Raw genomic sequence first — 27,577 nt, forward strand, 5'->3', positions numbered from 1 at the left:
TAATGTATGAATCATAATTCATTTCAAGGTGTCATATAGCAATAGAGTTATTATATAGTTCATGTTCAGTGGTTGAGTTTTGTATGTACGTATCTATATGATCTCAAGATGGATAGCGATAGATTTAGAAGATGATTTTTTTTTTGTATGTATTGTGAGCTACACGAATGTTAATTAGAGAATAGGTTGCAATTAGTATTAATTAGACTTTGGATAGCAAATATATATTAATCATATAGTAATAAATGGATAGTTTCAATATTCATACATAGCAATAGATGTTGATCATGTAAGCGATGGTTTTCCTTCAAAATTAATATATAGGATATTCGGGGTAATAAATTCATCGAACATATTATGCATATAGCTGAAAATCTTGGTCGACAAACAAAATGAAAAATTACAATGCGTTAACTTTTCTTGATTTCTTTTTCACTTATGACATCATTCAGATTCTTCAATCGAGTTTCTCATCGATAGCATTGGGTTTCTATCAAATTGAATACTACTGATATGTACATATCACGCTGTACACATAACTTTAGACCATCTACGAAATTAATCAGCTTAATTGGTTTGGGTATTGAAGTGGGCCATAGAGAATATTATAGTCCATAATGACTAATGAGCCTTTAAAGCTCAGCATGTTGAGTTCTCGAGTTCTATATTGGGCTATAAGTATATTGATACAGAAAGTTGGCAGTTCGTGATGATTTAATAGAAAACCAAACATCGGGTTGAAAGGTCATACAGTAATTTTGTCTTTTATCTCTTTCACAAAGTGAAAAAATAAGATCATACTTTTATTTTAATTGTTCACTGAAAAACAAAATCTTAGATATGTTCTTCTAAGATTATATATATAGTTTATTAAAATCGAAACCAATGTTTCACTGTACTTTAAAACACTATAAATCGGACTAATAAAAATATAAGACGATATGTTTGAATTATTTTGCGGCTACCAACTTAATTTTCAATTTTTCATGAACCAAAATAAAGCAACTAAAATATTTAATATCAACATCATAAATCATAAAAAATTAAGAAGTTAATTTTAATATTGAATCATAAAAATTAAGAACTTCAGACAGATCCTTTAATCTAATAGCGTATTTAAGTTTTTTTTTGTTTGCTTTCTTCTTTTTAATTGAACTGAAATATCGAATCGAATCGAATCCAATCCGGGGAGAAAAAGAGCAGAAACTGATTGGATTGTAGAAAAAAATATAGAATTAAAAATTTAATTCTCAGAGCTTTTTAAAAAAAAACAAAATTTTTTTGAAGAAGACGAAAGAAAGTAAAAAAGAGTGGAAGAAGAGGGAAGAAGAGGGAAGAAGAGAGTGGAATGCAAATTGAGTGAATGGAGTTGCAGAGGAAAGTAGCTGAAGCAATTCATGTCTTGAATCACGATCCTGAATCTTCCAACAGAGTTGCCGCCAATCAATGGCTTGTTCAATTCCAGCAAACTCCGGCGGCTTGGGACGTCTCTACTTCTCTCCTCACTTCTCCGATTGTCTCTCTATTCGACCTCCAATTCTTCGCCGCCCAGATTCTCCGTCGAAAGGTCTCGCCTTTCATCTCTCTGTCTCTCCAGAGATTCTATATTTCGACAATCCCAAAAACCCTTTTTTTACCCCCTTTCTTTGTGTTGGTTTCAGATTCAGAACGAAGCATCGAATCTTCAATCAACAGCCAAAGACGCTCTTCTCAACGCCCTTCTTCTAGCTGCCAAGAGATACAGCTCCGGCGTTCCTCAGGTATTGTACCCTTTTAGATTTTCCGGCGATATGAATGATTTTGGGTTATTATGTGTGTGTGATTTGGTCGTGGAATTGGGAATTTCAGCTCTTGACGCAGATATGTCTAGCTCTCTCGGCGCTTCTTCTCCACGCTGATCCTTATTCAAAGCCCTTCGATAAGCTAATGTTCGCACTCCAGAATCTTCAGGCCCACGATGATGGCAATGTCGTCTTGCTCGAGCTTCTCACTGTCCTTCCTGAAGAAATATCTGACACTCGCCATTTTTCTCATCACACTGATCTCCGTCAGGAGGTTGCTCCTTCTCCTCTTTCTCATTTCCTTTCAAAGCTTGTGTTTTTTATTTTCTTTGTTTCTCACTGCTTACCTCGTTTTGTAACAGTTGCTCTCGCATACTTCCATGGTTCTTGATTTCCTACTCCAGCAGTCTGAGAAGCAATTCGCCTCCCCTGTTTACCCGCATGACAACAGCCGCAAAATCCTTCGTTGCTTACTGAGTTGGGTATGTTGCTTGTATTTCATGTAGAATTTTATTGTAGTGGCATTTCCCCGGATTTCATTTTGATGTCTTTCCTTGTTATCACTAGGTCCGTGCTGGATGTTTCTCTGAGATTCCACAAGGCGCCGTGCCTTCACATCCCCTTCTTAACTATGTATTTAATGCGCTGCAGGTGACTTCCCTTAGTGGCGTGGTTATAAATTACTGTCTTTTTTCTCTACCAAGTGCTTTCGATTTCTTTCTTAGGTTTTGATTTCGTTGCTTTCCATAGGGTACTACTTTTGATCTCTCTATTGAGGTACTTGTTGAACTCGTGACTCGGCATGAGGTATGTTTGAAATAATATCAACATATTATCTTATAGTTTAATAGCAATGCTTTTGGATTTCAATAGCTTTTACTTGTTTTCTTCTTGCAGGATCTTCCTCAGGTTTTACTGTACAAAGTACAGTTGCTCAGAGATACACTCCTTAAACCAGCTCTTATAAATGCTGATCAAAAAGTTGTCTCTGGCCTGGCATGCTTGATGTCTGAGATCGGACAGGCTGTGAGTACTAATTCCTTTTTATCCTCTCATGACTGCGCATCCAATGTTGTAACGTTATTACTCTTCACTCTACTTTATTTCTTGCTTTTTGGGAGGCTCATGTCGGTGTGCAATATGTTCTAGGCACCATGCTTGATTGTTGAAGCAAGTTCTGAAGCGCTTATTCTGACTGATGCCCTTTTGAGGTGAATATTCGGCCTTCATTTTTTGCGTTTACTTTTACATCTAGTCTGTATTTTTCCAAATAAACTCACAACATTTAGCATTTTAACCAAAATTCCTTTGTTAAATGCACTCACTCTTCTTCGGTTTACTCTGGCACTATGTAATAAAATTTTATGAAAATGATATTTTTCCAACGTTTTTTTTTTTCACATGAAGACACAAACCCAAAATTGACGTTTTAAACAATTCAGGCCTTAATTTTTACAATCTAAAGTATTCACACAGTTGGTGCAACTTTAACCTGATATGCGTTGCTTTTTCTTCCTCAATGCATTTTTATTCTCCAAATAAGTCTTGTTATTACGGTTGGCATTATTATCTTATACATTACTCTTGTTCACTGTCCATCGTTTACCTTTCCAGCTGTGTGGCATTTCCAAGTGATGACTGGGAGATTGCAGATTCAACTGTACAGTTTTGGTATTATTTGTTTCTATCTTATTTATGCTCCTTTACAACCATATGGACTTTTATATTTTTCTTTCCGAAAGATTTCTGCTGTCTATTCTTTTGAGCTCAATCTTGTTTATTTTCCCTTTCTTTTTGCTAGGTCAACTTTTGCGACATATATACTTAGCCTAGGTGGAAATAGACAGAATGACAGAAATCGTGTGAAAGATATATTTCTTCCAGTTTTCTCAGCTTTAGTTGATGCTCTTGTGCTGCGCGCTCAGGTTACATCTTGGAACTTTCTTACTTAAAAGTCTCTTTCAGTTTTATATGTATAGAAACTATCATATCAGTTGCAGCACCAACTATACGTATGAAAAAAATAAATTCCTATGTATTTGTCTGTTAAGCTGGTCATCATTCCATATTGATATAGTAATTGTTGGGATTGGTCAATTAGTATACGGTTCTCGTGGAAATTTTCATTTCATACTCTTGAATTTCTTAGGCTTGTCACTCATAGTTTCTTGCATCTTGGTCTTAAGTTTCTTCTTTTATCACATTCCACTCCGTATCAACACAATATTGGATGTTTAGTTTGTCATTTTCTGTGTATTCGTAAGCCCACGAATTATTAACAGGCTGCTTTATTTGTTGTACTAATGGTGTTTTTGTGCTTCTAAAATTCCCTAGCAATCTATCCTCAGGTTGATGATTTTACCTCTAGTGATGAGAGTCCAGGGCTTGACTTGCCTGATGGCCTACTGCATTTTAGAAATAATCTTCTTGAGCTCTTGGTAGATATTTGCCAGCTACTTCATCCTACAACATTTGTGAGTAAGGTGTGCCCTCACTTCACATTTCAAATACAAATCGAATTCATTATTTGGGGTACAACTAATCTGTATTATGAAATAGGCAATATTTCCCTAAATTTAACAGTTTCTGGAGTGTGTCATGTTGAAAACAGCTTCTTCGTTCTTATTCCGTATTTTATCAGTTCTTATGGGATCAATTCACTCTTAGTGAACCATGCTCTGTATCATGTTGAGTCTTTTAGATTATTACTTTACTTGGCTCAAACAGAACAACATTGCTCTGATATCTTGGAGTACTTTTATTAGATGGTTGCTAAATAAGTAGTTTTTTCTCTTTCATGTTCTGTGACAAAGTATTCAGTCATATTATTTTGTTATGTGATTTTTAAATTTTCCTTGCCGATATACTTGTAGTTATTTTTTGGTGGCCTGCCTTCTTCAAATGTTTCGATGCCCTTGAGGGAGATTGAGGCTAAGTTGTTTGCTCTTAATGCGGTGAGTACACTTGACCTCTTCACTTCCAATCAAGTTGCTTCATTTTTAAGTTTCTGGTTTCAGAACAACCCCGAGATGGATAGGATCACATTGTATGGGTTCTCTAATGCTAATTGTTTTGTCTCTATTATTGTAATCGTCCATCATCAATTTCTGTTTGGAGATTGGCGATGATATCTTTAAGATTGGCAGTTTCCAGGAGTTGCAAACTTGCAATTTCTATTCTTTATCCTTGTCTTTACTAAAGGATTCTACCGTGTCAGGTTTCTGAAATTATCTTGCAAGAGGGAGAGGCTTTTGATTTTTCATTGATCATGCAATTGGTTTCTGCATTCTCCGTTAGGCCATCCAGCGAACTCAAGGGGTTTATATGTGTTGTATGTCAGTTCATACTCTTGCCTTGTCTTCTGGCTTACTAACAATTTTCTTGTACTGTAAAGGCAATCAACATTTGACAATAATCAACTTTTAGGTATACAGATCACTGGCCGATGTTGTTGGCTCTTATTCAAGATGGATCTCTGTTTTCCCAAGTAATGCCAGACCCTTGCTGTAAGTCTACTTTCGTCTGTTAGGATATGGGTATGTTTATATTTTATAACATCAATTGCTCGAATAATCTAGATGGTGCTTCCAGGTTATTTCTTGCAGGAGGGATTTCTGAACCTATTTCTTCACATGCTTGTGCCTCTGCTCTGCGTAGACTTTGTGAAGATGCCCCAGCTCTATTCCAGGAATCATCAAATTTAGACATCTTAATGTGGATAGGAGAGGTATCAGCTTCATGCCCCCTTTCGTAACTGTTAAAATAAGCTTCAAATTAGACTGGGGCATCTTCACAAAGTTGGAGCAGTGTTTGGTCTACTGAATCATGATGCTTTTACCTCTCTCAGTGTTTGGAGCAGTGGAATTTGGCGTTGGAAGATGAAGACGAAGTCATTAGCGCTATCACTGTAATCCTTGGCTCTGTCGCTAACAAAGAGCTGCAAAATAAATTATTAACGCAATTGCTCTCGTCAAGTTATGGAGTTCTCTCAAAACTTGTAAGCGTTTATATGCTCACTTACAAAGAGTTATTCTTCAGGGTTCTTCATCATTGTACAAGTAACCATGTGTCCATTCTCTGCATTAACGGAAAAAGAATTAGCTAATTGTCCACAGAAAATTCCCTCTGAGATAGAAGTTGGACTAATACCTTTTATGGTTTTAGGTAGATGATGACGTCGAGTCTTCTGGTAGACAGAGTCCAGCCACTTACTCACGTATGTTAAGCTCTGTTACAAGAGGTCTTTACAGGTATGCTTATTGTTTGAATGACTTGTAATTTAAGAGCTTTTGACGGCGTTGGAAATTCAATTCACTAATGAAAACATTGCCATAATTTTGCATTACATATATTTTTTTTCTGGTAACCTGCATTATTAAGTAGTTTTGAAAACTGCGTACCATAATCTTTAGTAGCTTGCACTCTCTGGTAGTTTTCTTATAAGGTATAGAAAGCTTGGTAAGAATATCATATTGACGTCGTTTCTCTTCACTTATTTCATGATTCAGGATTGGAACTGTATTCAGTCACCTTGCGACGTCTCTGTCATCTGTCCCTGTGGCAGATGGTCCAATTCTTTCTTTGTTGACTGTCTTCTGGCCCATTTTGGAGAAGCTTTTTAGGTCTGAACACATGGAGAATGGCAGTTTAGCTGCAGCAGCATGCCGTGCTCTTTCAGTGGCCGTTCAATCGTCAGGTTTCAAACTTCTTATCTCCTTATTCTATTCAGTACATCCATATATTGCAAACCTATACCTTCTAGAGACTGAAAACACTTCTATATTTTCAAGAATCCTTTACCGTAAGAGTCTGACTATGCATATGAATTTGGAGTATTATGGCACCAAATCAAGCGTCTCGATCTTAGTTACTGGACACTTTCACACCTTTAATTTGCTTTATTTACAGGTGAGCACTTTATGCTACTACTACCCAGTGTACTGGACTGTCTATCGAGAAACTTTCTGTCATTTCAAAGCCAAGAATGTTACATAAGAACAGGTGAGACTTCGTTATTCAGGTACTAGCTGCACTGTTGGAAAAAAACCTCTTGGGGTGATAGCTTTGATTCAGTACCCGTGATTTTTATTGGCTAGCTTAGATACATTATACCTGTAGTTAGTTATTGATCACCCAGTTCTCTGAAATTCACCTTTCCACGCACTTGCAATTTCAGCCTGTGTAATCGCTGAAGAATTTTGTCACAAGGAGGAATACGGGTCCTTGTTTATCACTACGTTTGAGAGATTTACTCAAGCATCATCACTGATGGGAATAAATTCGTCATATATATGCGACCAAGAACCTGATTTGGTGGAAGCATATGTGAATTTTGCATCAGCATTAATCCGCGGTTGTCATAAGGTTTTGCAACCACTCCTTTACTCGTTAAAGTTATACTTTTCTATTCATCTTTCAGAAAAAAAGAAAAGAAAAGGTGTAGTAAAGGTTTGGTTCTATTTCTTTTGACGAAACAGGAGTTGTTGGGTACTTCTGGAACACTTCTTGAAATTTCTTTCCACAAAGCGGCTATTTGTTGTACAGCTATGCACCGAGGTGCTGCTTTAGCTGCAATGTCATACTTGTCAGGTACTTGTGCAGTGGAGGGTTTACTAGTGAAAACATGGGATTAATGCATACAAAGACTCTTTTGGTCATAAGCATACTTTACACTACGTTTTTGACATGTACAGGTTTCTTGGAGGTTTCGCTTTCTTCCATGATTGAAACCGTGAATTGCATATCAGAAGGATCATTCAGTGTGGTCTCTGTCCAGGTTGTATCTCACTGTGGAGAGGGACTTTTGTCTAATCTAGTCTATGCTCTACTTGGAGTTGCAGCTATGTCAAGGGTAACTAATTTGAGTGAAATCTCAGACGGTAGTAGATGGAATGGGGATCTTTGATTCACCAATTCGGTTCTGTTTTTGTTTCTAGGTCCATAAGTGTTCCACAATACTTCAACAATTAGCTGCGATCTGCAGTTTATGTGAGAGGACTTCATGGAAAGGAATGTTGTGTTGGAAATCTCTCCAAGGATGGCTAAACTCAGCGGTTTCTCTCTCTCACTCTCTCGTGGTCACATCAAAACGGAACTCCGCCTCTGTTTGGTTCATTCTAATGGCTTTCTTTAATCTTTCTGTTTTCAGGTGTGGGCACTTCCAAGCGAGTATCTGAAGCAGGGAGAAGCAGAAAACATAGTGCGGGAATGGTCAGAAGCTCTGGGAGGAGCAGGGATGGATTACCTTGAGAACAAAAGCTGCAACTTTGGAAACAACAACAGTTCAGGAGGAGGACACATGCAAGGGAAACACGGTCGAGCGTTGAAGCGATTAGTGAGAGATTTTGCGGATTCTCATCGAAACGATCCAAATCTAAACATCATATAAATCATTCCATCCTTTTTCATTTTAATTTGTTGCCTTACTGATGAGGGCAATGCATCTTCTTCTTCTTCTTTTCTGTCAATGCTCTGTTTCTGTTCTGATGTATAGTAGGAGGGGAAAGAACCTCATGAAGAATTTTATAGAGGCATTTCGTTTAGACTTTAGATTGGTAAGAATAATACTACTGTACATCCATTGTTAACATTTTATTTATTTTAAAATTTATGATGCAAACTAAACGGCACGCAGTTTCTCAATGGCTTGGTCTTGTAGGCCTCGGTTAACACAGATGCCTTATTAGGCCGAATTTTGGTTACTGGGCCCTTTGATTGAAGATAAACCCAATTATTTTGCCGGATTTCTGGGAAACGAAATTAATTCGGTTTCCTGCACGTGAGTTTCACGTGATTGGTTTGGGGGTAGAATTTGGGAAAACCCTAGGCGAATCACTTCTGGGAGGAGAGGCCGCCGGAGTCGCTGATAGAGAGAGAAAAGGTACGTTCTTTTTGCTCGATTTCGCTCTCTCTGCATATCGATTAAATCTGTTCTATTGTGTTACCTTTTGATTACAGTTTATTGTAAAGCTTCGATCTTTACTTCAGTAGAAACCTTTCGTAGTGTTTTTTATTATCCCAATTCGGTTTCGTAGTGTTGTATCCGAATTTTCACGCTGTTCAAAGACGACGAGAAGCTTAAATCTTCAGTATTCAGTGTTTCACACTCCGTTTGATTTCTGTTCTTCTGTGTTGTTAGGTCGGTTTTTGATTTCCTGTTCTCCATCTTCGACCTCGAGAGAAGAAAATGGCAGATCAGGAGGCAGATACGAACATCGAGATTTGGAAGATTAAGAAACTAATCAAGGGTCTCGAATCCGCAAGAGGTAATGGAACGAGCATGATCTCTCTTATTATGCCTCCTCGTGATCAGGTCTCTCGTGTCACCAAGATGCTTGGTGATGAATATGGAACTGCTTCAAACATCAAGAGTCGAGTGAATCGTCAATCTGTCTTGTCTGCCATTACTTCTGCTCAACAGAGGTTGAAGCTCTACAACAAGGTCCCCACCAATGGACTTGTTCTCTATACCGGCACAATTGTGAATGATGACGGTAAGGAGAAGAAAGTGACGTTTGATTTCGAGCCCTTTAGGCCGATCAATGCTTCCTTGTACCTCTGTGACAACAAGTTCCATACCGAGGCATTGAACGAGCTTCTAGAGTCTGATGACAAGTTTGGTTTCATCGTCATGGATGGAAACGGGACACTGTTTGGAACTCTGAGTGGGAATACTAGAGAGGTTCTTCACAAGTTTACTGTTGATCTCCCGAAGAAGCACGGAAGAGGAGGACAATCTGCGCTTCGTTTTGCTCGTCTTAGGATGGAGAAGAGACACAACTATGTTAGGAAAACTGCAGAGCTTGCTACACAGTTTTACATCAATCCAGCTACAAGTCAGCCTAATGTCGCTGGTCTGATCCTTGCTGGTTCAGCTGATTTCAAGACTGAGCTCAGCCAGTCAGAGTTGTTTGATCCTCGTCTTCAAGCCAAGATATTGAATGTAGTGGATGTTTCTTACGGAGGCGAAAACGGTTTCAACCAAGCGATTGAGCTGTCTGCTGAGATTCTTTCGAATGTGAAATTCATACAGGAGAAGAAACTGATTGGGAAGTACTTTGAGGAGATAAGTCAAGACACTGGGAAATATGTTTTCGGTGTGGACGATACTCTCAAGGCTCTAGAAATGGGTGCTATCGAGACCCTTATCGTGTGGGAGAATCTGGATATAAACAGGTACGAGCTAAAGAACAGCACGAGCGGAGAAATAGTGGTGAAACACTTTGGGAAAGATCAAGAGACTGATCAAAGCAATTTCCATGATGCAGAGACTAATGCCGAGCTAGAAGTCCAGGACAAGATGCCTCTGCTCGAATGGTTTGCGAATGAGTACAAACGTTTTGGTTGTACTCTTGAATTTGTGACCAACAAATCCCAAGAAGGGTCACAGTTTTGCAGAGGTTTCGGTGGGATCGGTGGTATGCTCCGTTACCAGCTTGATATGAGGACTTTTGATGATTTATCGGATGGTGAACTTTATGAAGATTCTGATTAAAGTGGAAAACTTTTGGTGGTGATGGTTTCAGATCGATACAGTGAGGGAAATGTGGCATAAGATGGTCTTTTATCAAGAAGGGTTTGAACTATAAAAAAGGGAAACAAAGAAGAGAAATTTTAAGTTTTTTTTGTCTTCTATAGAACATTGAAAAGCTTCTCTTTCTTACGCTTTTTTCTTCTCCAACAGTTTTCTGTGTTTTGCTAGACAATTTGTGTTGTAATTGATCCTACTTTGAGGATTCTGAACATCTTTGGTTCCTAGTTTCTGTTTTCTTTTTTTCAGAGATAATCTATTGGTGAAGACGATCGATTATCCCAAATTTATCTGTTGTTTCAAACGGCGTCGTTTATTATTACCCTTTTTGTAATCTGAATTAATTAATATATCGGTACTAATTTAGGAAGATTTATCCATTTCTCTGAGTGAGAGGGAGAGTGATAGAAGCGAAGTTTCTAGGGTTTCTTCTGATCGGAAACGATCAGATTTGAAGCAACGATGGGCACGAGCAGCGATCCGATCCAAGATGGTTCCGATGAGCAGCAGAAACGATCAGAGATCTACACATACGAAGCGCCATGGCACATCTACGCAATGAATTGGAGCGTTCGTCGCGATAAGAAGTACCGTCTCGCCATCACAAGCCTGCTCGAGCAGTACCCGAACCGAGTCGAGATTGTGCAGCTCGATGAATCCAATGGCGAGATCCGTTCAGACCCTAATCTCTCCTTCGAGCATCCTTACCCACCCACCAAGACCATTTTCATCCCTGACAAGGAATGCCAGCGACCCGATCTTCTCGCTACCTCAAGCGATTTCCTTCGTCTATGGCGTATCGCCGACGATCAATCCCGCGTGGAGCTCAAATCTTGTCTCAATAGCAACAAGAACAGCGAGTTCTGTGGTCCTTTGACTTCCTTCGATTGGAACGAAGCTGAGCCACGCCGAATCGGAACATCGAGCACCGATACGACTTGTACAATCTGGGACATCGAGCGTGAAGCTGTTGATACTCAGCTTATAGCACATGACAAGGAAGTCTTCGACATTGCTTGGGGTGGAGTTGGCGTCTTCGCCTCCGTCTCAGCTGATGGCTCCGTGAGGGTATTTGATCTTCGTGATAAGGAACATTCGACGATTATCTACGAGAGCTCTGAGCCAGACACTCCTTTGGTGCGTCTTGGTTGGAACAAGCAGGATCCAAGGTATATGGCTACCATTATCATGGACAGTGCTAAAGTCGTGGTGCTCGACATTCGTTTTCCAGCTCTTCCGGTGGTTGAGCTTCAGCGACATCAAGCTAGTGTCAATGCCATAGCTTGGGCTCCTCATAGCTCTTGCCACATCTGTACTGCAGGAGACGATTCACAAGCTTTGATTTGGGATATTTCTTCCATGGGACAGCAAATTGAAGGTGGTCTTGACCCTATTCTTGCTTACACAGCTGGTGCTGAGATTGAGCAGCTGCAATGGTCTTCTTCTCAGCCTGATTGGGTCGCTATTGCTTTCTCAACGAAGCTGCAAATTCTCAGGGTTTGATCTTTCTTTCTGTAGTTTCTGATCTTTTGTCACGTTAGGTTACCACATTTTCTATCGTATTAAGAGGTCTGCTCTCTAATGTTACTATCTTCAAGATGTAAAGCTTGCACTGACTGTTAAATGAATATGCTTGATCTCTTTACTATCCTCGATATGCAAAAGCTTCCACCGACTCTTATTGATGTATGGTTGATAAGAAAGTTTGATCCTTTAATCTTGACTTTTGCTTCATCACTTCTCTCTTGGCACAATCTTTTCAGTCTTATTCCATAAGAAGTGTGTACCTCTGTATTGTATAGCTAGGTTTAGTTTTGTATTTGATTCAGAGCAACGGAAAGCTAAAGTTAAACTACACATCTCATTTCCTAAAATTCTTGTCTTTGAATATGCGCAAAAATTTACAGAAGACAAGTCTCACTTAGACCTGCAAGTAGGCTTTTATGAAACCTTAACCTCAGTGTTTAAACATCAGCTACAATATTGTCAAGTATATATACATTTCAACTAATTGATCGCCGTACTAAAAGATCAATCTGGGTGGTGATATTGATGCACTGCTTAAAAATGGGACTAATTGGAGGCTAGATTCTCCTGATACGTAAGTTTTATTTCATCGTTTTGATTCCCGCGGCTTAAACTGAGTTTCTGTGATGGGATTGATCATCATCTTGATCAAAGGCTTAGTACGGTTGGCACTTTGTGGTATTTTATGTAAAATACTGAGGTGTATCTTGTAAATGGCTTCAGATTATGTGAAGGTATCTGTGATTTTTATCTGCAGCAAAGAGATGTCAGAGAAAATATCGTTTTGACTTTTCAATGGTCCTAAGAAGGTATGTCGCAAGATGAGTACAAAACATCTGTTGTGCAAATGTGACCACATGATGGAGAAGCCCACTTGTGAAGCCCAAGTGAGAAGAAAAGATCAGTTGAATCAATAGAAAACGTGAAGAGGGAAGAGAGTGATAAACCACAACCATACAAACGAATGACAAAGCTATCCAGAATCTCATCTTCTTTGATTCCAACTCAGCAATTCTCTTTCCTATATTACTAATCTCTGCTTCAACATTGCTTTCTGTCCTCTTTTCTCTGCTGCTACATTATACACTGCTTCTCTCTGGTAGCCATGGCTTCGGCTACTTTCTCTGTGGCCAAACCATCTCTTCAGGTTTTTTTTTTTTCATCTTCCTTCCTCATTATCTTACGGCCCCTTCACAAGTTTTTATCATATCATCTGATTTTCTCTCATGTTTTGCTTTTCAGGGTTTCACTGAGTTCTCAGGACTCCGAAACTCCTCTGCTCTTCCCTTTGCCAAGAAATCTTCCTCCGATGAGTTTGTTTCCTTCGTCTCTTTCCAGACTTCTGCTGTGAGTTCCTTTTTCCACCATTCCTCTCTAGAAACTCAAGAGCTCTCTCTTGTGTCTAATTCATCCACCATTGTATATCTATTTATCACGTGAACAAGCCATGCCATGATCAGCCATGACTGCGTTTTTTTTTCTTCTTCCTGTTTTGTGTTGTAGATGGGAAGCAATGGTGGATACAGGAAAGGAGTGACCGAGGCCAAGCTTAAGGTAGCCATCAATGGTTTCGGTAGGATTGGGAGGAACTTCTTGAGGTGTTGGCATGGCCGCAAAGACTCTCCTCTTGATGTCATTGCCATTAACGACACTGGTGGTGTCAAACAAGCATCGCATCTCCTCAAATACGACTCAACTCTTGGAATCTTCGACGCTGACGTCAAACCTTCTGGAGACTCTGCTCTCTCTGTTGATGGAAAGATCATCAAGATTGTATCTGATCGGAACCCATCTAATCTCCCCTGGGGGTAAGCTGAAGAAACACTTCCCATATCCTTATCAACCCGAGTATAAATCTTAATCTTTGCTGAACGTTTTGGAAAAAAATTTGGTGATGATGATGTATAGGGAATTAGGCATTGACTTGGTCATCGAAGGAACCGGAGTGTTTGTGGACAGAGAAGGTGCTGGAAAGCACATTCAGGCTGGAGCCAAGAAGGTTCTGATTACTGCACCTGGAAAAGGCGATATCCCAACTTATGTTTGTGGTGTCAATGCTGAGCTTTACAGTCATGAAGATACAATCATCAGCAATGCTTCTTGTACTACTAACTGTCTTGCTCCATTCGTCAAGGTTCTTGACCAGAAATTCGGTAAACTTCTCATACAATCTTGATAGTGTTGGAAATACAGATAATTAGCCTATAATGATGATTTCATGATAGTAACGAAAAGACTAAACTTTAGTTAATTTTATACGAAACATCACTTTGGATTAGTGGAAGCCTTGGGGTACTTCGAGTTAATCCTTCTTGGTTGTTTCTAATTGTGTGAACTCGGAGATGAATCGGTTTTTGTGTGTTTGTTAACATGGTAGGGATCATAAAGGGTACAATGACAACTACTCACTCATACACTGGTGACCAAAGGTTGTTGGATGCGAGCCACCGTGATCTAAGGAGAGCAAGAGCAGCGGCTCTAAACATTGTTCCAACATCTACTGGAGCAGCTAAAGCCGTGGCTCTCGTGCTCCCTAACCTCAAAGGAAAACTCAATGGAATCGCATTGCGTGTGCCAACTCCTAACGTCTCAGTGGTTGACTTAGTCGTGCAGGTCTCCAAGAAGACTTTTGCTGAAGAAGTCAATGCTGCTTTCAGAGATGCAGCTGAGAAAGAGCTTAAGGGAATACTCGATGTCTGCGATGAGCCTCTTGTCTCTGTTGACTTCAGGTGCTCTGATGTATCCTCGACCATCGATTCTTCTCTCACAATGGTTATGGGAGATGATATGGTTAAAGTGATTGCTTGGTATGATAATGAATGGGGTTACTCGCAGAGAGTTGTTGATTTGGCTGACATTGTTGCCAATAACTGGAAGTGAGGACTCAACTATTGATGTCTGCTCCATTTTTTTTTTTTACTGTTATATGATTCGGAATGTATAATTGTAGTTCCCGAGTTTATGTATTTGTGCTCTACAATTTATAGTAATAAACTTGATTCAAACATGCTACATCCTCTGATTTGGGGATGTCTTCTGACACTAAGGAGAAGATACAATAATTTTTTATATAACATACGAGAAAGATTTGTAATACAAATTATAAATCTCATGGGAGAAGCAAAAGAGCCAACAAAGCAAAAGATTGAAAGGTGATAATAGTCGATTCGAATCAGATGTAAGATAAAGAAGAAGAAGACTCAGTAACCTGAGGAAAATCTCCATTAACATCGTCGAGAAGAGAAGTGGGCATGTTGCTTAACAAGAAGTCATACTCAAAGCAATAAGGATCAACGCTGAGAACAGAACCAGCCTTCGTATGGTCTGCATCGCCGTATTCACCAATGTTGTCCTGAAGACCAAATAAACTGCTTGAAATATCATTGGGAAAAGAAGGTAAAGAGACCTCTTTTTTTTTACCAACATGATCATCATCATAACAATCTAAGAAAGCGTTAGTGAGATTAGCAGAAAACTGTTGTTCTTGCCAAAAAGAGGGGATCGGACCAGCAACATAATGGTTGTTTTCTGGTGGCTGATCTTGAAGAAAACGGAAACTAGAAGATCCCAAACTCATATCAGGTCCCATAGACACGAAGGGGTTAACAAAATCTTTGTCTGAAGATGACTGTAATAACTGTTGTGGTTGTCTTTGCAAAGAGATGTTTTCAGTGTAGAAGAAGTTGGTTTTAGCTAGAGATCCGCTGATGGATCGAGCAGCTACATCATAAGCGAAAGCAGCTTCTTCGGCTGTATCGAATGTTCCAAGCCAGTGTCTTTCTTTTGTGAAAGGGTTTCTGATTTCAGCTGCATATCTTCCCCATGGACGCCTCCTAACTCCAAGGTACTTCACTTCTTGTGACTTCTTCTCTTGTTTGCTTTTGCTCTTGTTTCTTGATTTCAACATGTTTCACAACATTCAGAGATCAATGCTTCTCTCTCTAAGTGTCTCTGTGGATCTTTAGCCTGCTATTTTCTATATATAGTGAGAGAATAGCAAAAGATTGTGTGAACTTGGTTGATGCCTTTTTGGCTTTTGGCATTAAATTCAAGGAATTAGTTGGAAGTTACAAGAATTTAACTCCAAAGTCTTACATCTCCTTCGTAAAACGTGTCAGTAGGAACAAGAAAGTGTTTCACATTGTCTCCATTTTTGTCCTTTTGCTTACTATTTTCCACACTTTAGCTACATGGTCTCTGCGATTATTCACCTTGTGTCATTGCATTGCATTACAACTACATTACATATAACCAAAGAATAAACCAAGTCTTTAAAGAATGTATGGAGCCAAGCCAAGTGGTGACAAGGACATTCATTGTCATTTTAGATTAAGACAAAAGCTGTTCAAATGTCAAGAAGCCTAACTAAACTTTCAATGGGAGAACATGTGACATATGCTTAGGGATTTGGATTTTAAGGGTAATTCAGTTGATTTTATAGTCAATCCTCAAGCATTGAAGTGTGTGTGATTAGTTGATTTCTCTTTTGTGTCTTTTTGTCTTCTTGCATTTGGTGTCCAAATTGCATACCTAAATACAAATGTATCTTTATCACTTAAAACAGACAAAGCTATCAGAATTAAAGACAGATTAGAGATGATCTTGTATCATATGTGTCTGAAGTCATTTTGCTTCTCATGTCTCAACTTGTTTACATTAGTAGGATAAGCTTTTCAATTAAATCCAAAAGCTAAAAAGATATTAAATAAGCTAATTAACTACAAAACAGTACCAAGGATCTATTTGACACTCCTCTAGCTTTGGAGAATCCTGCACTGTCCCTTCCTCTGTTCTCAATTTTCCTTCTTCTTCCATTACTCTCAAAAACTCTTCAAGTGCTCTCTGCATCCACTCATACCGACACAGCTCCAATGCTTCTTTAACATTCAACTGCATAGTTACATGTAATCCCTTTTTTTTTTTAAAAAAAAAGTCATCGGTCATTTGATAATATATACTATAATGTTTTGAGATTTTATTACCCATTTCCTCTCGCGATTCTCTCGTTCTGGCCAATCCTCGAGCTCTTCGGTTACCTCTAATGCAAACATATATCCTTTGCATCCACCAAAACATTCATCCTCCAAGCTGCTACTTTTGCTTCTAAATTCCCAAACTCCTAATGAAACTTCCTGAAACAAATAACCCAAAACACATCTTCTAATCTAACAAACGTTCTCAAAGTTATTGTTCTAGACAGCTAAAAACTTACTCTAAGTATTCCTTTAACTCCTGCTTCTTCCATGGCCTCACGAGAAGCAGCTTCAAGAACAGTCTCATCATCTTCCCATCCTCCCTAACAAAAAAATTACACAAAAAAAATGAGTTTTCAAAAAGTGGGCAACTGCAAAAAGACAGTAAAGAGGGAGATTTATCAAAAGAAATCACAAAAGAAATAAAGAACCTTAGGGAAGACAAGATCATGTCGATTAGGAGATGAAACCATAAGAACTTCAAGCTTGTTTACAAAGTCAGCACTTGTGTCTTCTTCAGTTTCCACATCTTTAATCAGTCTATACGGAATGCATCTGTGTATATGTGTAGCGAACACTAAGAAATCAACAATTTTCTTTTCTGATTTAGGTGTTTTGTGGGTGTGGAAATTTCGACATTTGCAAAATTTGGTAATCATAAAGAGAGAAAAAAAAACAGGATCTTTTTGGTTACCCAGAAACGAGACGGAAGTTGTTGTCGTAACGTTGACGATCTCGTCCTGTCCGAGATGAAAGAACCGACATTGATGAATCTGCGAGAAAAATATTTCGACACAAAAACAAAGAAACAGAGAATCGAGAGATTGCGTCTGCTACGTTCTTGAAATGCCCTCTTCTGGTTTAGTAAGAAACATGATCATGGCGAATCATCTTCATCTTTGAAAATAATTTCGTTTCTGTTTTCCAGAATTAAAGAATTCACGAGAGACAATCTCAAAATCACAGAAGAATGGGAAAAAAAAATGTTTTTGTTTTTCCTTTTAATTTATTCCTATTTTTGCGGAGAAGAATGAGGAGTAGACCAACGAGCATTCATTGCTTTGTAACCATCAACTGTCTCTATATAATCAATTTATAAATTTCTGAAAAAGAAGAAGAAGTTAATTTTGTTAATTCTTGACCTTGCGCTCGAAGATGCTGAAGAACCATAAAAACACACAATTTCGAAGTAAGTCACTAACGAATCTGATTCCGCATTTGACTTATTACACAGTTTTATCTCATGAGTATTCTCCACTAATGAGAATGATTCGATAACTGATGCTTCGAAAACTTATCTTGTGATGTGTTTCGAAGAAGACCATTGAAACCGAATTAGTGTATTTTCAATCCGTTTCGACCTTAATCTTTATTTTTGTCAAATACTTAAGCTAACTTGTTTTTTTTTTGAAAAAAAAAAAATCGGCTTTTGTGTGTGTGTGTGTGTTTTGTAAGATATATAATGTAAAAGCAAACTGAAAATTTAGCTCAGATTACATTAGACCTATTCACCGTAAAGGCAAATCCAAGATACAAAGGAAATATTCCATTTAGTATTTAGGATAGTTAACATAAACAGTATCTACCAGAAATTGTTTATTGTGTTATAGAGTATATTGCGTCGGATAATACGTTTCCTATTCCCTAATCCATGTGCGTAAAGGAACTGTAATTACCAAACCCCTATTGTACACATTATAGGTTAGAATTTGCGGCTTAAGTGTGTTCATAAAAAGAGAAGCAACTTATTCATATCAGAGAAGACGTCAACTATGGAAGGGAATGCATCATCATCACAAAGAAAAGAAGAAGGAATAAGAAGAGTTAAGGAAACTGTCATAATACGTTTTAGATTCTATTTAGGATAGTCAAAATATCTACAATAACAAATTGTTATAGACTAATTAAATTGTGTGGGATAATAATACGTTCCCTCTTCCTCCTAATCCATGTGAATTAAGGAAACTGTGATTAACTAAATCCCTAGTGTCTCTCCTTATATATGTCGTATACTTTTTGACACCAAAGAATTTGCGGTTTAGCCATTTAGGCGTGTAAAAGAAAGAGAGGCAACTAAGTCATATAAGAGAAGAAGAAGAAGAAGAAGAAGAAGAAGAAGAAGAAGAAAGAAGTCAACAATGGAAGGGATTGCTCCATCATCACTATCAAACGACGTGGTAGAAGAAATCTTCTCAAGACTTCCCGTGAAAACCCTAATACGATTCAAGCCTCTCTCAAAACAATGGAGATCGACGATCGAGTCCCAAAGTTTCGCAGAGATACACTTGAAGATCGCCGAGCGATCCCACGTGAATCATCCCAAAGTCATGGTCTTCTTCTCCAACCCATCATGCACAGGAAACATCATACCAATCACAGAAAACACAAAGATTGGTTTTAAGACAATTTGCTCAGAATCGGGTTCTCTTTTATCCTTTACTTCTCTCTGAATTTTCCTCTAGCGTTCTTCACCTGGTCCTGTTATTCTCAAAGCTGCGACGGCCTCTTCTGCATCCAAACCTCAGAATGTACATATGTAGTTAATGCAGCCACTCGTTGGTTTAGACAACTTCCTCTGGCTAGGTTTCAGATTTTGAATGCCAAGCGTTGGTTGCAATCAGTCCCTTCTGCAGCATTCGTGAAGACTGCTGATTACAAATTAGTGTGTCTCAAATTAGTCCCTTTTACATTATAACTCCTTCAGTCCAAACATGAGAGTTACAGTCACAGAGTGTGAGGTTTTTGATTTTAGGGCAAACGCTTGGAGACACTGGACTTGCACTCCAAGTTATCGACTATTAGGTGGGGAAAGGCCGGCATCTGCTAACGGGTCGGTTTATTGGTTTGTAGAACCGTCTATCATCGAAATCAAAGTAATAGCTTTCGATATTCATACCGAAAAATTCCGGTTGCTGACTAAGATTCATCCCCTTATTTCTAGTTTAGACTGTTATCACATGTGCAATCTGGATAATCGTTTGTGTTTGTCCACAACGCGCAAAACAAAAGACACAGAGATTTGGAGACTGAATTCATCAGAAGACACGTGGGAGAAGATTTATACCATAGATTTTATTTCTTCTCCCCTCTCTTGGGTTAACGATGGGTTTTCTTGGAAAGTGGTGGCAATATGCAAGAACAAGAAGATATTGCTCTCATCACATCGCGGTTCTGGCAATCTGGTAATATACGATCCCCTAACAAAATCTGTCCGCTTATCCTGTACGCATTCACATATGAAATATGAACCTTATTTTCAAAGTCTGATCTCTCATATATAGATTGCTTTCTTACTTTCTTTGATCGATGTATCTTGAAGCATGTACAGATAGCATTATTTTTTTTTTTTATTCCATTATGTTTGTGTTCAACAAGAATGAAGCTACACAGTACAGTGCTTATAAAAATTTTAAACATCGAAATCTAAGACCAAGCTCAAACATTTTTCGGAGCATATGAATTCATATCTGTTATGAAAAAATAATAAAACAGAGCTTTTGCCTATGAATTGCAGTTCTTGATCGCTAAAACAAATTCTTGAGCATAGCTTTAAGAACAGAATGACATTTGGTATTTTTCTAAAGGTTTGAAGTTATGTACAAAAACATATGTTACTCAAAGCTACAATCAAACAATTATCATCTAAACACACATGATTCAATCGATGAAACTAAGTAAGAAAATGCTTAGATCTAGCTCTGTTCCACACATATGCTTCCTTCTCTGTTGAAAAAGAACTGGAATCAAATAAAACGGGCGTACCCTTGATGGAGGCTTGGCTCACGGTGACTTGACCATATTAAACATGTTAGTCAGAAGCGGAACAGATCAGCTGGTAAGTGTTTTGTTTTCAGATTGGTCTGATATGCTCACTCGATTAGTGACCATTGGGAAATGTGTTCACTCAGGTACTAATTGATTTCGGCTTGAGTTTCACATCGACCTTGCCTGAAGACAAAGCTGTTGACTTATATGTACTTGAAAGAGCCTTACTCTAAATGCATTCTTCATGCGGGAATGTGGTAAGAGTGATCCATACCATAAATTCACTAATTTAGCTTGCTATATCAACAAAATGGTGTACACCATTGGAACCTCATAATTCTCATTTAGAGTCAATACACCATAAATTATCTAACACATAATTCTCTCCAGGTTTTATTAATAATAAGATAAGGGTCGATGCCCACATATATAAAATACAAACACACATTACCTTTGCGGCTCTGATGATCACGCGTTTCCCTCTGCATTCTCCTTCTTTTTCGCTTCCAAATCTTGAAACGCCTTAGCAATGGCTGCAACCTCAGCAGGCAGAGGTGGCTGCTCCCCTGTTTGCAACTTGCTAAAGGCCTTAGCAATGGCTGTAGCTTTACCAGCCAAAACGGCCTCCTTCTCAGCTTGAAGCTCGCTTATCATCCTAGCAACCAATCGGGCCTCGGCAGAAATAATGGGCGCATAGTAGACAGGGTTATCAAACTTACAAGTCTTGAAATTCATTCTGGCCTCGCTGCATTTCGGTGCGTTGTTACTCTCTTCTTCTTCTCCGGCTTCATCTTCCACGCACTTCTCAACTTTAATTTGCCTTCGCCAATTTCACATAATTTTTTTAAATAGATGTCTAATTCTCCAGTATATCCTCATATTAATCAGTTTTGAAGATAAATTTTTTTAATTTACCAAAGTTTTTTTAAACTTAGGTCCTTTTTATTATTATCCGACCATAGACACTGGTTTTTGGATATGTTTATCTCGTCAGTAGCTACAAAACTATTTTCCTTCCGTCAATACAGACTGATTCACCGGTGTAAATATATAAAACCAAAAGCAAATTAAAGTGTCATCAAGAAGGAAAATGAAAAGGAGTTCAGCATTAGAGAAGTCTTTATAAGAAAAGAAGAAGAAGGGACAAAAAAAGCGAGGAATGAAAAGAGAAAATAGTGTTGCCAATAAAGCCCTAGTTTGGTGCCTTGTATTGCAAGTCATCATATTTCAAGGGAACTCGATTGAAGTGGGAGACGTGTCTTTCACGCTAATGATGAAGAACGAAATGTACGGCTTAAAACGACCACTGGTTGTCTACCGGTGCAGATAAAAATGTCTACTTCTACCCTTATGCGACAGCATGTGTATACCAAGGAGCGGGAATGTATTGCAAGAACAAGAATATATTGCTCTTCTATCGCTTTGCCAGCAACCTGCTAAAATTCGATCCCCAGACAACAGCGGGAATGTATTGCAAGAACAAGAATATATTGCTCCTTATGTTCAAACTTCGAAAGTTTATCTCATATATATAGAATGGAAGCATGTACTTGGAAGCATGTAAAAAACAGAGCATTTCTTGTAGTTTTTTTCTTTTTCGGTTACATGATCCATTATCTATGTATCTAACTGGAACGAGGCATCAAAATACAAAACAAAGCTCAAACGTTTACGGAGAAAATATGAATTTTACATAAATAGCTTTTGCCCTATCAAATGCACTTGTTCATCCGTTGATTATGAAAAAAAAAAAAAATTGAGCACAGCTTTGAGAAACAATGACATTTAATATTTTGCTAAGGTTGCAGTTATGCACCCAAACACATGTTTTTTTTTCAAAGCTACTAAAACAAAAATTCATCAGCAAGACATAATTAAGATTAATGAAACTAAGTAAGAAAATTGCTGAGTAAAAAGAAAAGGGATTAGATCTATATAAGCTCTGTTCCACACATATGCTTTCCCTCTGTTTCCGCAAACGAAGTGGGAATCAAAGCAAACCGGCGTAACCTGCTGTGTCTAAAAGCACTGCTTTGATTTGTTCAGGCATCATGTCGTGGCCTTCTTGGCATTGCTGATTAGAAAACAAAACTAAACTAGTAAATCATTCTCTCATAATACTATATATAAGTGATCAATACATAATAATCTAATTACTTATATATTACCTCAGCGTGGAAAACATCCAAAGCAAAACCGTTGAAACAGCTAATCACGGCTTGTTGAACATCCAATCCTAAGTTGTCTAAAGCTCTCATGGTGGAAAGTAAAAGACCTGGTCTACGTCCACAGAACATGTGAATGTTCACTGCTTTTCCTTCTCTTAATCTAACCTCAACCTGCGAAATAAAGAAACACCCCCCAAAGCCTTCTTACTAAGCAAATGATATAATCCGGGTTTTGTCCACAAAGGAGCTTATTCTTACTCTTGCTTGCTGGCCTTTAGGACTTGGCAAGGAGGAGGATGGACATAACTCTTCCTTAACACGGTAAGATAGCGTTTGTGGGGTCGGTGTTAACGGGTGCAAGCCTGAAGAACTCGGTGGAGTAGATTCGAGTTCGGTATGAAGATCGTTGATTCTCTGTAAGAGCTCTTTGAGATAATCAATGGCATCACCAAGTATAGATGCTCTATCCATCTGCATTCAAAATCCACAAAAACCTCACAAGAATCTGCATCACATCTTTAGGAGAAGAAAGAATCAAAAAAAGGAAGAATCTTTTAGTTTTGTTTTTCTTACTTTGCTGATTTTGGGAACAACTGATCTAAGCATGTAAAGCCTATCATTAAGCTTCTTTCTTCTTCTTCTCTCAGCCATCAAGTTCTTAGCAGGCATTCCTTTCTTCTTGCCTTTGTTATGCTCATCAGATTCGTAATTCAACCCAGAGATGTCGATGATTCCAGTACCAGTGTCGTCGACCTCTCTCTCGTAGCTCGATCTCCTCATCTCAGAAGAACTCTCTGAATTGCACAATTTGCTACTCGAGCTCTGACGCATTGCAGCTCGTTTCTGGAACAGTGTCGGCTGCGAGCCTGATGAAGCCAATACCTCTAAGGGTTTCAGAACCTTAGCTCTGTTCTCGAAAACGCCATTCGCGACTCCTTCGAATTCCAGAGGACTGAATCCATTACCTCCGGTGATGTTTCCCGGCGGAGGAATCGGCCGGGAAGAGAGGAATTCCGGCCGTGAACTCATACCAGCGAAATTCATCGAGATTGGAGTCTGATTCCCATGGATTTGTCCTAAAAACCCAGAATCGAAGCCGAATTCATCAAAAGGATTGTTGTTGTTGTTGTTGCTGCTGGTGGGGACGCTGAGGAGAGAAGCGATGCAAGCTTTTGTAGCTAAGAAAGACTGTTGTTGTTGTGAAGCAGCGTCGAGTGTGAAGGGAGGTTGCAACGGAGAAGAAGAGGAATCAATCGATTGCTGAAGAAGGAGAAGCAGATTCTCTGAAGGATTTAACGGGAACCCACCATTGAATCTGAAGTCATTTTGGTTGCTATGGAGGAGGATTTGAGAATCGTGTGGATTTGGTGGTGGTTGTGGGTTATTGAACCAGTTTTCTTCTGGGTTTCTGACCCACGACGCAGATTCATCGTTATCTCCGCCGTCGTTTGCCGCAGGAGACCGTTGTCCGGCGCCGTCGAGCCAAACTCCGTCGCCGTTCATAGCTCTTTCACTGAAAAAAGTTGCAAACTTTGGAGAAGGTGGGAAAATGAAACCTCAAAAGCAGACAAGGCGAGAGAAACGGAGAGATATAATACTATGAATAATTTGCAGAGACTTTTCTAAAAAGGAGGCGTTAAAGTGGAATCACGAGGATCTTATGAGGAGAGAAAGGCCAAATCTAAGAAGAAAGATAGAGATAGACAAAAAAAAGAGACTAGGATAAAGAGAAAATCAGAGCTCAAAACCCTAAAAGCTAAGGTCTTTGAGGATTCAATTTCTTTAAGACTTGCCACTGATTCTCGTGACTATCTTTGCTTTCCGTCTCTCACCTCCACTTCATATTTGCCACCTCTCTGTCTTCTTTTTCTGCGGAATTAGTTCAGAGTGAGAGAGTGTAAAAAAAATCCAAGGAAGATGATTACCAAAGGCTAATTCCGACCATTTGTTTATTAAGTTTTACCTTTTTTGGATGTTTAACTTTTATAGGATTACTTATTAGTTATTACATTAATTTACCAGAGATAAATTAGCGATTAATTCAAAAAAGTGTTGACATTTGTAATTTGGTTGACTTTATAAATTTGAAAATACATGTAGCTATGAAAATGGTCATAATAGAAATTCATCTTGTATTTGCCTTTTGGATATTAAGCTATAAATTTGACATGAATAAGTAATTATTCTTGAATCAATTTTCGACACCAAAAAAAAAAGAAAATATTTCGAGATTAATTCGGATCAAAGTTGTCGGATGAAATGGTCCCTTTTTTTAATAACAACGAGGCCATGGTCCCTTTTTCATCTTCCTTTACCTCCACTCATTTAAAGAAAAAAATATACCCTCAAAACAACACAAGTTTTCACAATGCTCATTCCTTTTTCTTATGAGCATGCAGTCATATAATCCGATTTTGTAAATTGTAAGTATCGCAAATACCATCAGTTTTTACGTGTATAAAACATGTCCATTCATTTTATCATGAATCATTCTACAGTAGGATTATTTGATTTTGGATTCATTAACAGTTATGGTTTATCTACAGCATGAGTTTACTTCTGGTAAAGATAAAAACATTGTTCTTTAACAACATAAAAAAGAAAAGATAAATATATGTTCTTTAACAACATAAAAAGAGATAAAGATATTGTTAGATTAAATTTTGTTGTTATGTTTGTTATTTCAGTGATTGTTTTATTGGGAATTGTTTTGTTATTTTTTCTATGTAAAACTGAAGAAAATAAATATATAATAAGGGAGTCATAAGAAACTATGATTTTCTTATACCAAATTAGCTATTCTATATTCTCTAAAGTTACCAAAATAATCTAAAACGAAACCTTAATTAAACTCTATAAAAACTAAACCTTAAAACAGCAAGTCATATACTCTTCTAAATTACTCTAGACCATAAAGACTAAACTTTAAGAATGATAAAAAAGATTAATATATTTTAGTTATATTTTTATATCGGTGGAAAAGATGCATGTATGTTTATCTATTCTTGATTTTTACTATTTACTAAAAATATATATTCCATAAGTATGTAAACTAATGTTTCTCAACGAAAACAAAAAATATTTTCAAAATTAGTACATAAACAAATCTTTTTTTAAATTTCTATCAATTTAAATCTCTGATATTGCTTTGGTTTCATCAATCATTTTTATTTTTTTACTCGGTAAAAATAATTTATGAATCTACCACTACTCACCCACAATTTTCTACATTATAGATAACGCTAACATCAATTTTATATAAAGCATTGATAAAGAGACATCAGTTCTGACACGCAATAGAAATCAAGAAAATCACCGAGGAGGTTAGGATTTTTGAATCAAAAGTATAGAAGAACCTCGTTGACCTTCATGTGGACAACAATTTTACAAAGGGAAAAATAACAACAAATTCTTGCCACGCAAGAAACTCTGAAAACCTCCCTACTCCTTTTGTCTATTTTTCTCTTTTATTTTCTTTTTCTTGTTTTTTGGTGTACGTTTTTTCTTCCTTCATTTACTATTTGTTTACTCTTTCATCATCAGTTGGGATTCATGTTCACTTGTTCAGGGACCATCGTTTCAAACTCAAAAATGGTCTTTTTGTTGTTCAAAGTGCTCGGACCATGAAAGAATCTCAAATACCAAAATGTTTTTTGCTACTTTTTTTTCTTTCAAAATTTTGTCAAAAAATACTTTTCTTTCAAATTCAAAAATATTTTTGCAAAAATGGAAAAATGTGAGTCAGGCCCAATATTTGTGTAACGTTTGGGCCGTGTATTAGAGAGGTTTTCGACTCCCATCATCAGATCTGAAAAATGGGTTTCGCTGTATATCCGATTAAGCTGGCTGCTGCATTTTCCGAGCACTTTGAACAAAAAAAAGACGATGGGGTCGTCACAGTCTACGCAGGTACTCGATGAAGAAGAAGATGAAGAAGCAGGAAGCGAAGGTGAAGAAGAAGAGGAAGTTGTTAATGGCGGATTGAACAGAAGAACAGAGCTGGATAATCTCTTGGTCAAGAAGGTTCTCGAGCAAGAGCCTGAGATGCTACCTTGTCACGCCTCTGCCTCTCCACTCTCTCCTCAGCTCTCGTCCCTTGGAACGCCTCGAATCGGACCATCAATCAAAGTCTGGGACCCTTACAACGTCCTGGCGCCACCTCCTCCGCCTCTCTTCTCCCGTCTCTCCTCCACGGGGGAGCACGACCGCGCCGCCGTGACAGAGGTCTATTTCATCAGCCACGGAGAATGCGATCTCAACCTCAGGCCTGATCTGATTGGAGGCAAGTGTCAATTGGCCGCTCTCACCCCTAATGGAAAACGCCAGGCGAGGGCGCTCGCCGTGTTCTTAAATTCCGAAGGGGTTCGATTCACCTCCGTCTTCTCTTCACCTCTGGATCGAGCTAGATCCATGGCCGTCTCCGTTTGCCAGGTATATTATATTATTATCCTTCACGGTTTCTACTCTTGGATTTCTCAGTTTTAGATCTAAAGCCTAAAGGCTGTGTCACTGTGTGTATCGTTTTGAATTGGAGACCAGTTCTTCAATTTGGGTAGTACTCACGCACGAGATGAATTAACTTGTAAGATCGAATTTTGTAGGGTCGAATCATCTTGGTTCTTAGAAAACTGCTCTGCGACAAATGTAAAATCTTTTGAGTAGATTATTTGGAGAAACAAAAACCATTTGCTACTTGTGATGCTATGAATCTTTCTCAGTGGTGTCACTTGAGGTGCAAACATTTCACAGCTTTTTGTGTTTCCTAGCATTAGAGAATCTTTCAGCACCTTAATATTGCTATGGAACTAGTTAGGATCCTTGTAAGTGTTTTTG

At 38.2% G+C, this 27,577-nt stretch overlaps 10 protein-coding genes across 11 annotated transcripts in view; 6 read left to right on the forward strand and 4 right to left on the reverse strand.

Moving 5' to 3' along the window:
- Positions 1-1,276: 1,276 nt before the first annotated feature.
- LOC18993576 (importin-13) lies at positions 1,277-8,391 on the forward strand. Its single transcript, XM_006417110.2, has 24 exons — positions 1,277-1,567; positions 1,662-1,760; positions 1,849-2,055; positions 2,144-2,263; positions 2,349-2,432; positions 2,532-2,588; positions 2,679-2,807; positions 2,931-2,992; positions 3,396-3,452; positions 3,583-3,706; positions 4,130-4,264; positions 4,655-4,735; positions 4,999-5,112; positions 5,208-5,287; positions 5,373-5,508; positions 5,629-5,778; positions 5,946-6,031; positions 6,290-6,477; positions 6,690-6,782; positions 6,958-7,145; positions 7,259-7,370; positions 7,475-7,632; positions 7,718-7,834; positions 7,930-8,391. The coding sequence occupies exons 1-24, from the start codon at positions 1,364-1,366 to the stop codon at positions 8,167-8,169; spliced, it is 3,021 nt and encodes a 1,006-aa protein (XP_006417173.1). The 5' UTR covers positions 1,277-1,363; the 3' UTR covers positions 8,170-8,391.
- A 178-nt stretch (positions 8,392-8,569) lies between these two features.
- Positions 8,570-10,581, forward strand: LOC18993577 (eukaryotic peptide chain release factor subunit 1-2). Its single transcript, XM_006417111.2, has 2 exons — positions 8,570-8,661; positions 8,920-10,581. Exon 2 carries the CDS (start codon positions 8,968-8,970, stop codon positions 10,273-10,275), a length of 1,308 nt encoding a protein of 435 aa, XP_006417174.1. The 5' UTR covers positions 8,570-8,661; positions 8,920-8,967; the 3' UTR covers positions 10,276-10,581.
- Positions 10,582-10,696: 115 nt separating this feature from the next.
- Positions 10,697-11,966, forward strand: LOC18993578 (WD repeat-containing protein LWD1). Its single transcript, XM_006417112.2, has one exon. It carries the CDS (start codon positions 10,774-10,776, stop codon positions 11,812-11,814), a length of 1,041 nt encoding a protein of 346 aa, XP_006417175.1. The 5' UTR covers positions 10,697-10,773; the 3' UTR covers positions 11,815-11,966.
- Positions 11,967-12,829: 863 nt separating this feature from the next.
- Positions 12,830-14,850, forward strand: LOC18993579 (glyceraldehyde-3-phosphate dehydrogenase GAPA2, chloroplastic). Of its 2 annotated transcripts, XM_006417114.2 has the most exons (5): positions 12,830-12,985; positions 13,081-13,185; positions 13,342-13,646; positions 13,747-13,991; positions 14,216-14,850. In XM_006417114.2, exons 1-5 carry the CDS (start codon positions 12,944-12,946, stop codon positions 14,716-14,718), a joined length of 1,200 nt encoding a protein of 399 aa, XP_006417177.1. In that variant the 5' UTR covers positions 12,830-12,943; the 3' UTR covers positions 14,719-14,850. The 2 variants fall into 2 exon arrangements, with proteins under 2 accessions (XP_006417177.1, XP_024008342.1); XM_024152574.1 differs by lacking the exons at positions 12,830-12,985; positions 13,081-13,185 and having other exon boundaries at positions 13,445-13,650.
- Positions 14,851-14,961: 111 nt separating this feature from the next.
- Positions 14,962-15,784, reverse strand: LOC18993580 (ethylene-responsive transcription factor ERF088). The gene has a single exon (XM_006417116.2). The coding sequence runs from the start codon at positions 15,743-15,745 to the stop codon at positions 15,011-15,013; it is 735 nt and encodes a 244-aa protein (XP_006417179.1). The 5' UTR covers positions 15,746-15,784; the 3' UTR covers positions 14,962-15,010.
- A 340-nt stretch (positions 15,785-16,124) lies between these two features.
- On the reverse strand, positions 16,125-17,945 carry LOC18993581 (nudix hydrolase 12, mitochondrial). Its single transcript, XM_006417117.2, has 6 exons — positions 17,506-17,945; positions 17,243-17,366; positions 17,051-17,134; positions 16,821-16,970; positions 16,571-16,728; positions 16,125-16,368 (listed from the first exon to the last, which is right to left on the reverse strand). Exons 1-6 carry the CDS (start codon positions 17,574-17,576, stop codon positions 16,287-16,289), a joined length of 669 nt encoding a protein of 222 aa, XP_006417180.2. The 5' UTR covers positions 17,577-17,945; the 3' UTR covers positions 16,125-16,286.
- A 983-nt stretch (positions 17,946-18,928) lies between these two features.
- On the forward strand, positions 18,929-20,809 carry LOC18993582 (putative F-box/kelch-repeat protein At1g13200; the record flags this gene model as incomplete). Its single annotated transcript, XM_024152307.1, is given in 4 exon segments — positions 18,929-19,252; positions 19,255-19,477; positions 19,530-19,993; positions 20,720-20,809. Coding segments are annotated over 4 exon segments (1,101 nt in total), but the record flags the coding sequence as incomplete, so codon positions are not given.
- A 235-nt stretch (positions 20,810-21,044) lies between these two features.
- On the reverse strand, positions 21,045-21,938 carry LOC18993583. The gene is made up of 2 exons (XM_006417119.2): positions 21,895-21,938; positions 21,045-21,396 (listed from the first exon to the last, which is right to left on the reverse strand). Exons 1-2 carry the CDS (start codon positions 21,936-21,938, stop codon positions 21,045-21,047), a joined length of 396 nt encoding a protein of 131 aa, XP_006417182.2.
- A 405-nt stretch (positions 21,939-22,343) lies between these two features.
- Positions 22,344-24,627, reverse strand: LOC18993584 (transcription factor SCREAM2). Its single transcript, XM_006417121.2, has 4 exons — positions 23,318-24,627; positions 23,003-23,215; positions 22,745-22,915; positions 22,344-22,650 (listed from the first exon to the last, which is right to left on the reverse strand). The coding sequence occupies exons 1-4, from the start codon at positions 24,245-24,247 to the stop codon at positions 22,567-22,569; spliced, it is 1,398 nt and encodes a 465-aa protein (XP_006417184.1). The 5' UTR covers positions 24,248-24,627; the 3' UTR covers positions 22,344-22,566.
- A 1,913-nt stretch (positions 24,628-26,540) lies between these two features.
- LOC18993586 overlaps positions 26,541-27,577 on the forward strand; it is a 1,947-nt gene continuing 910 nt past the window's right edge. The window contains exon 1 of the mRNA XM_006417123.2: positions 26,541-27,200. Coding sequence (XP_006417186.2) covers positions 26,630-27,200 — 571 coding nt within the window. The 5' untranslated portion in view covers positions 26,541-26,629. The remainder of the gene's footprint in view (positions 27,201-27,577) is intronic.

Source organism: Eutrema salsugineum, unplaced genomic scaffold (assembly GCF_000478725.1).
Source record: "Eutrema salsugineum unplaced genomic scaffold, Eutsalg1_0 scaffold_5, whole genome shotgun sequence".
NCBI lineage: Eukaryota > Viridiplantae > Streptophyta > Magnoliopsida > Brassicales > Brassicaceae > Eutrema > Eutrema salsugineum.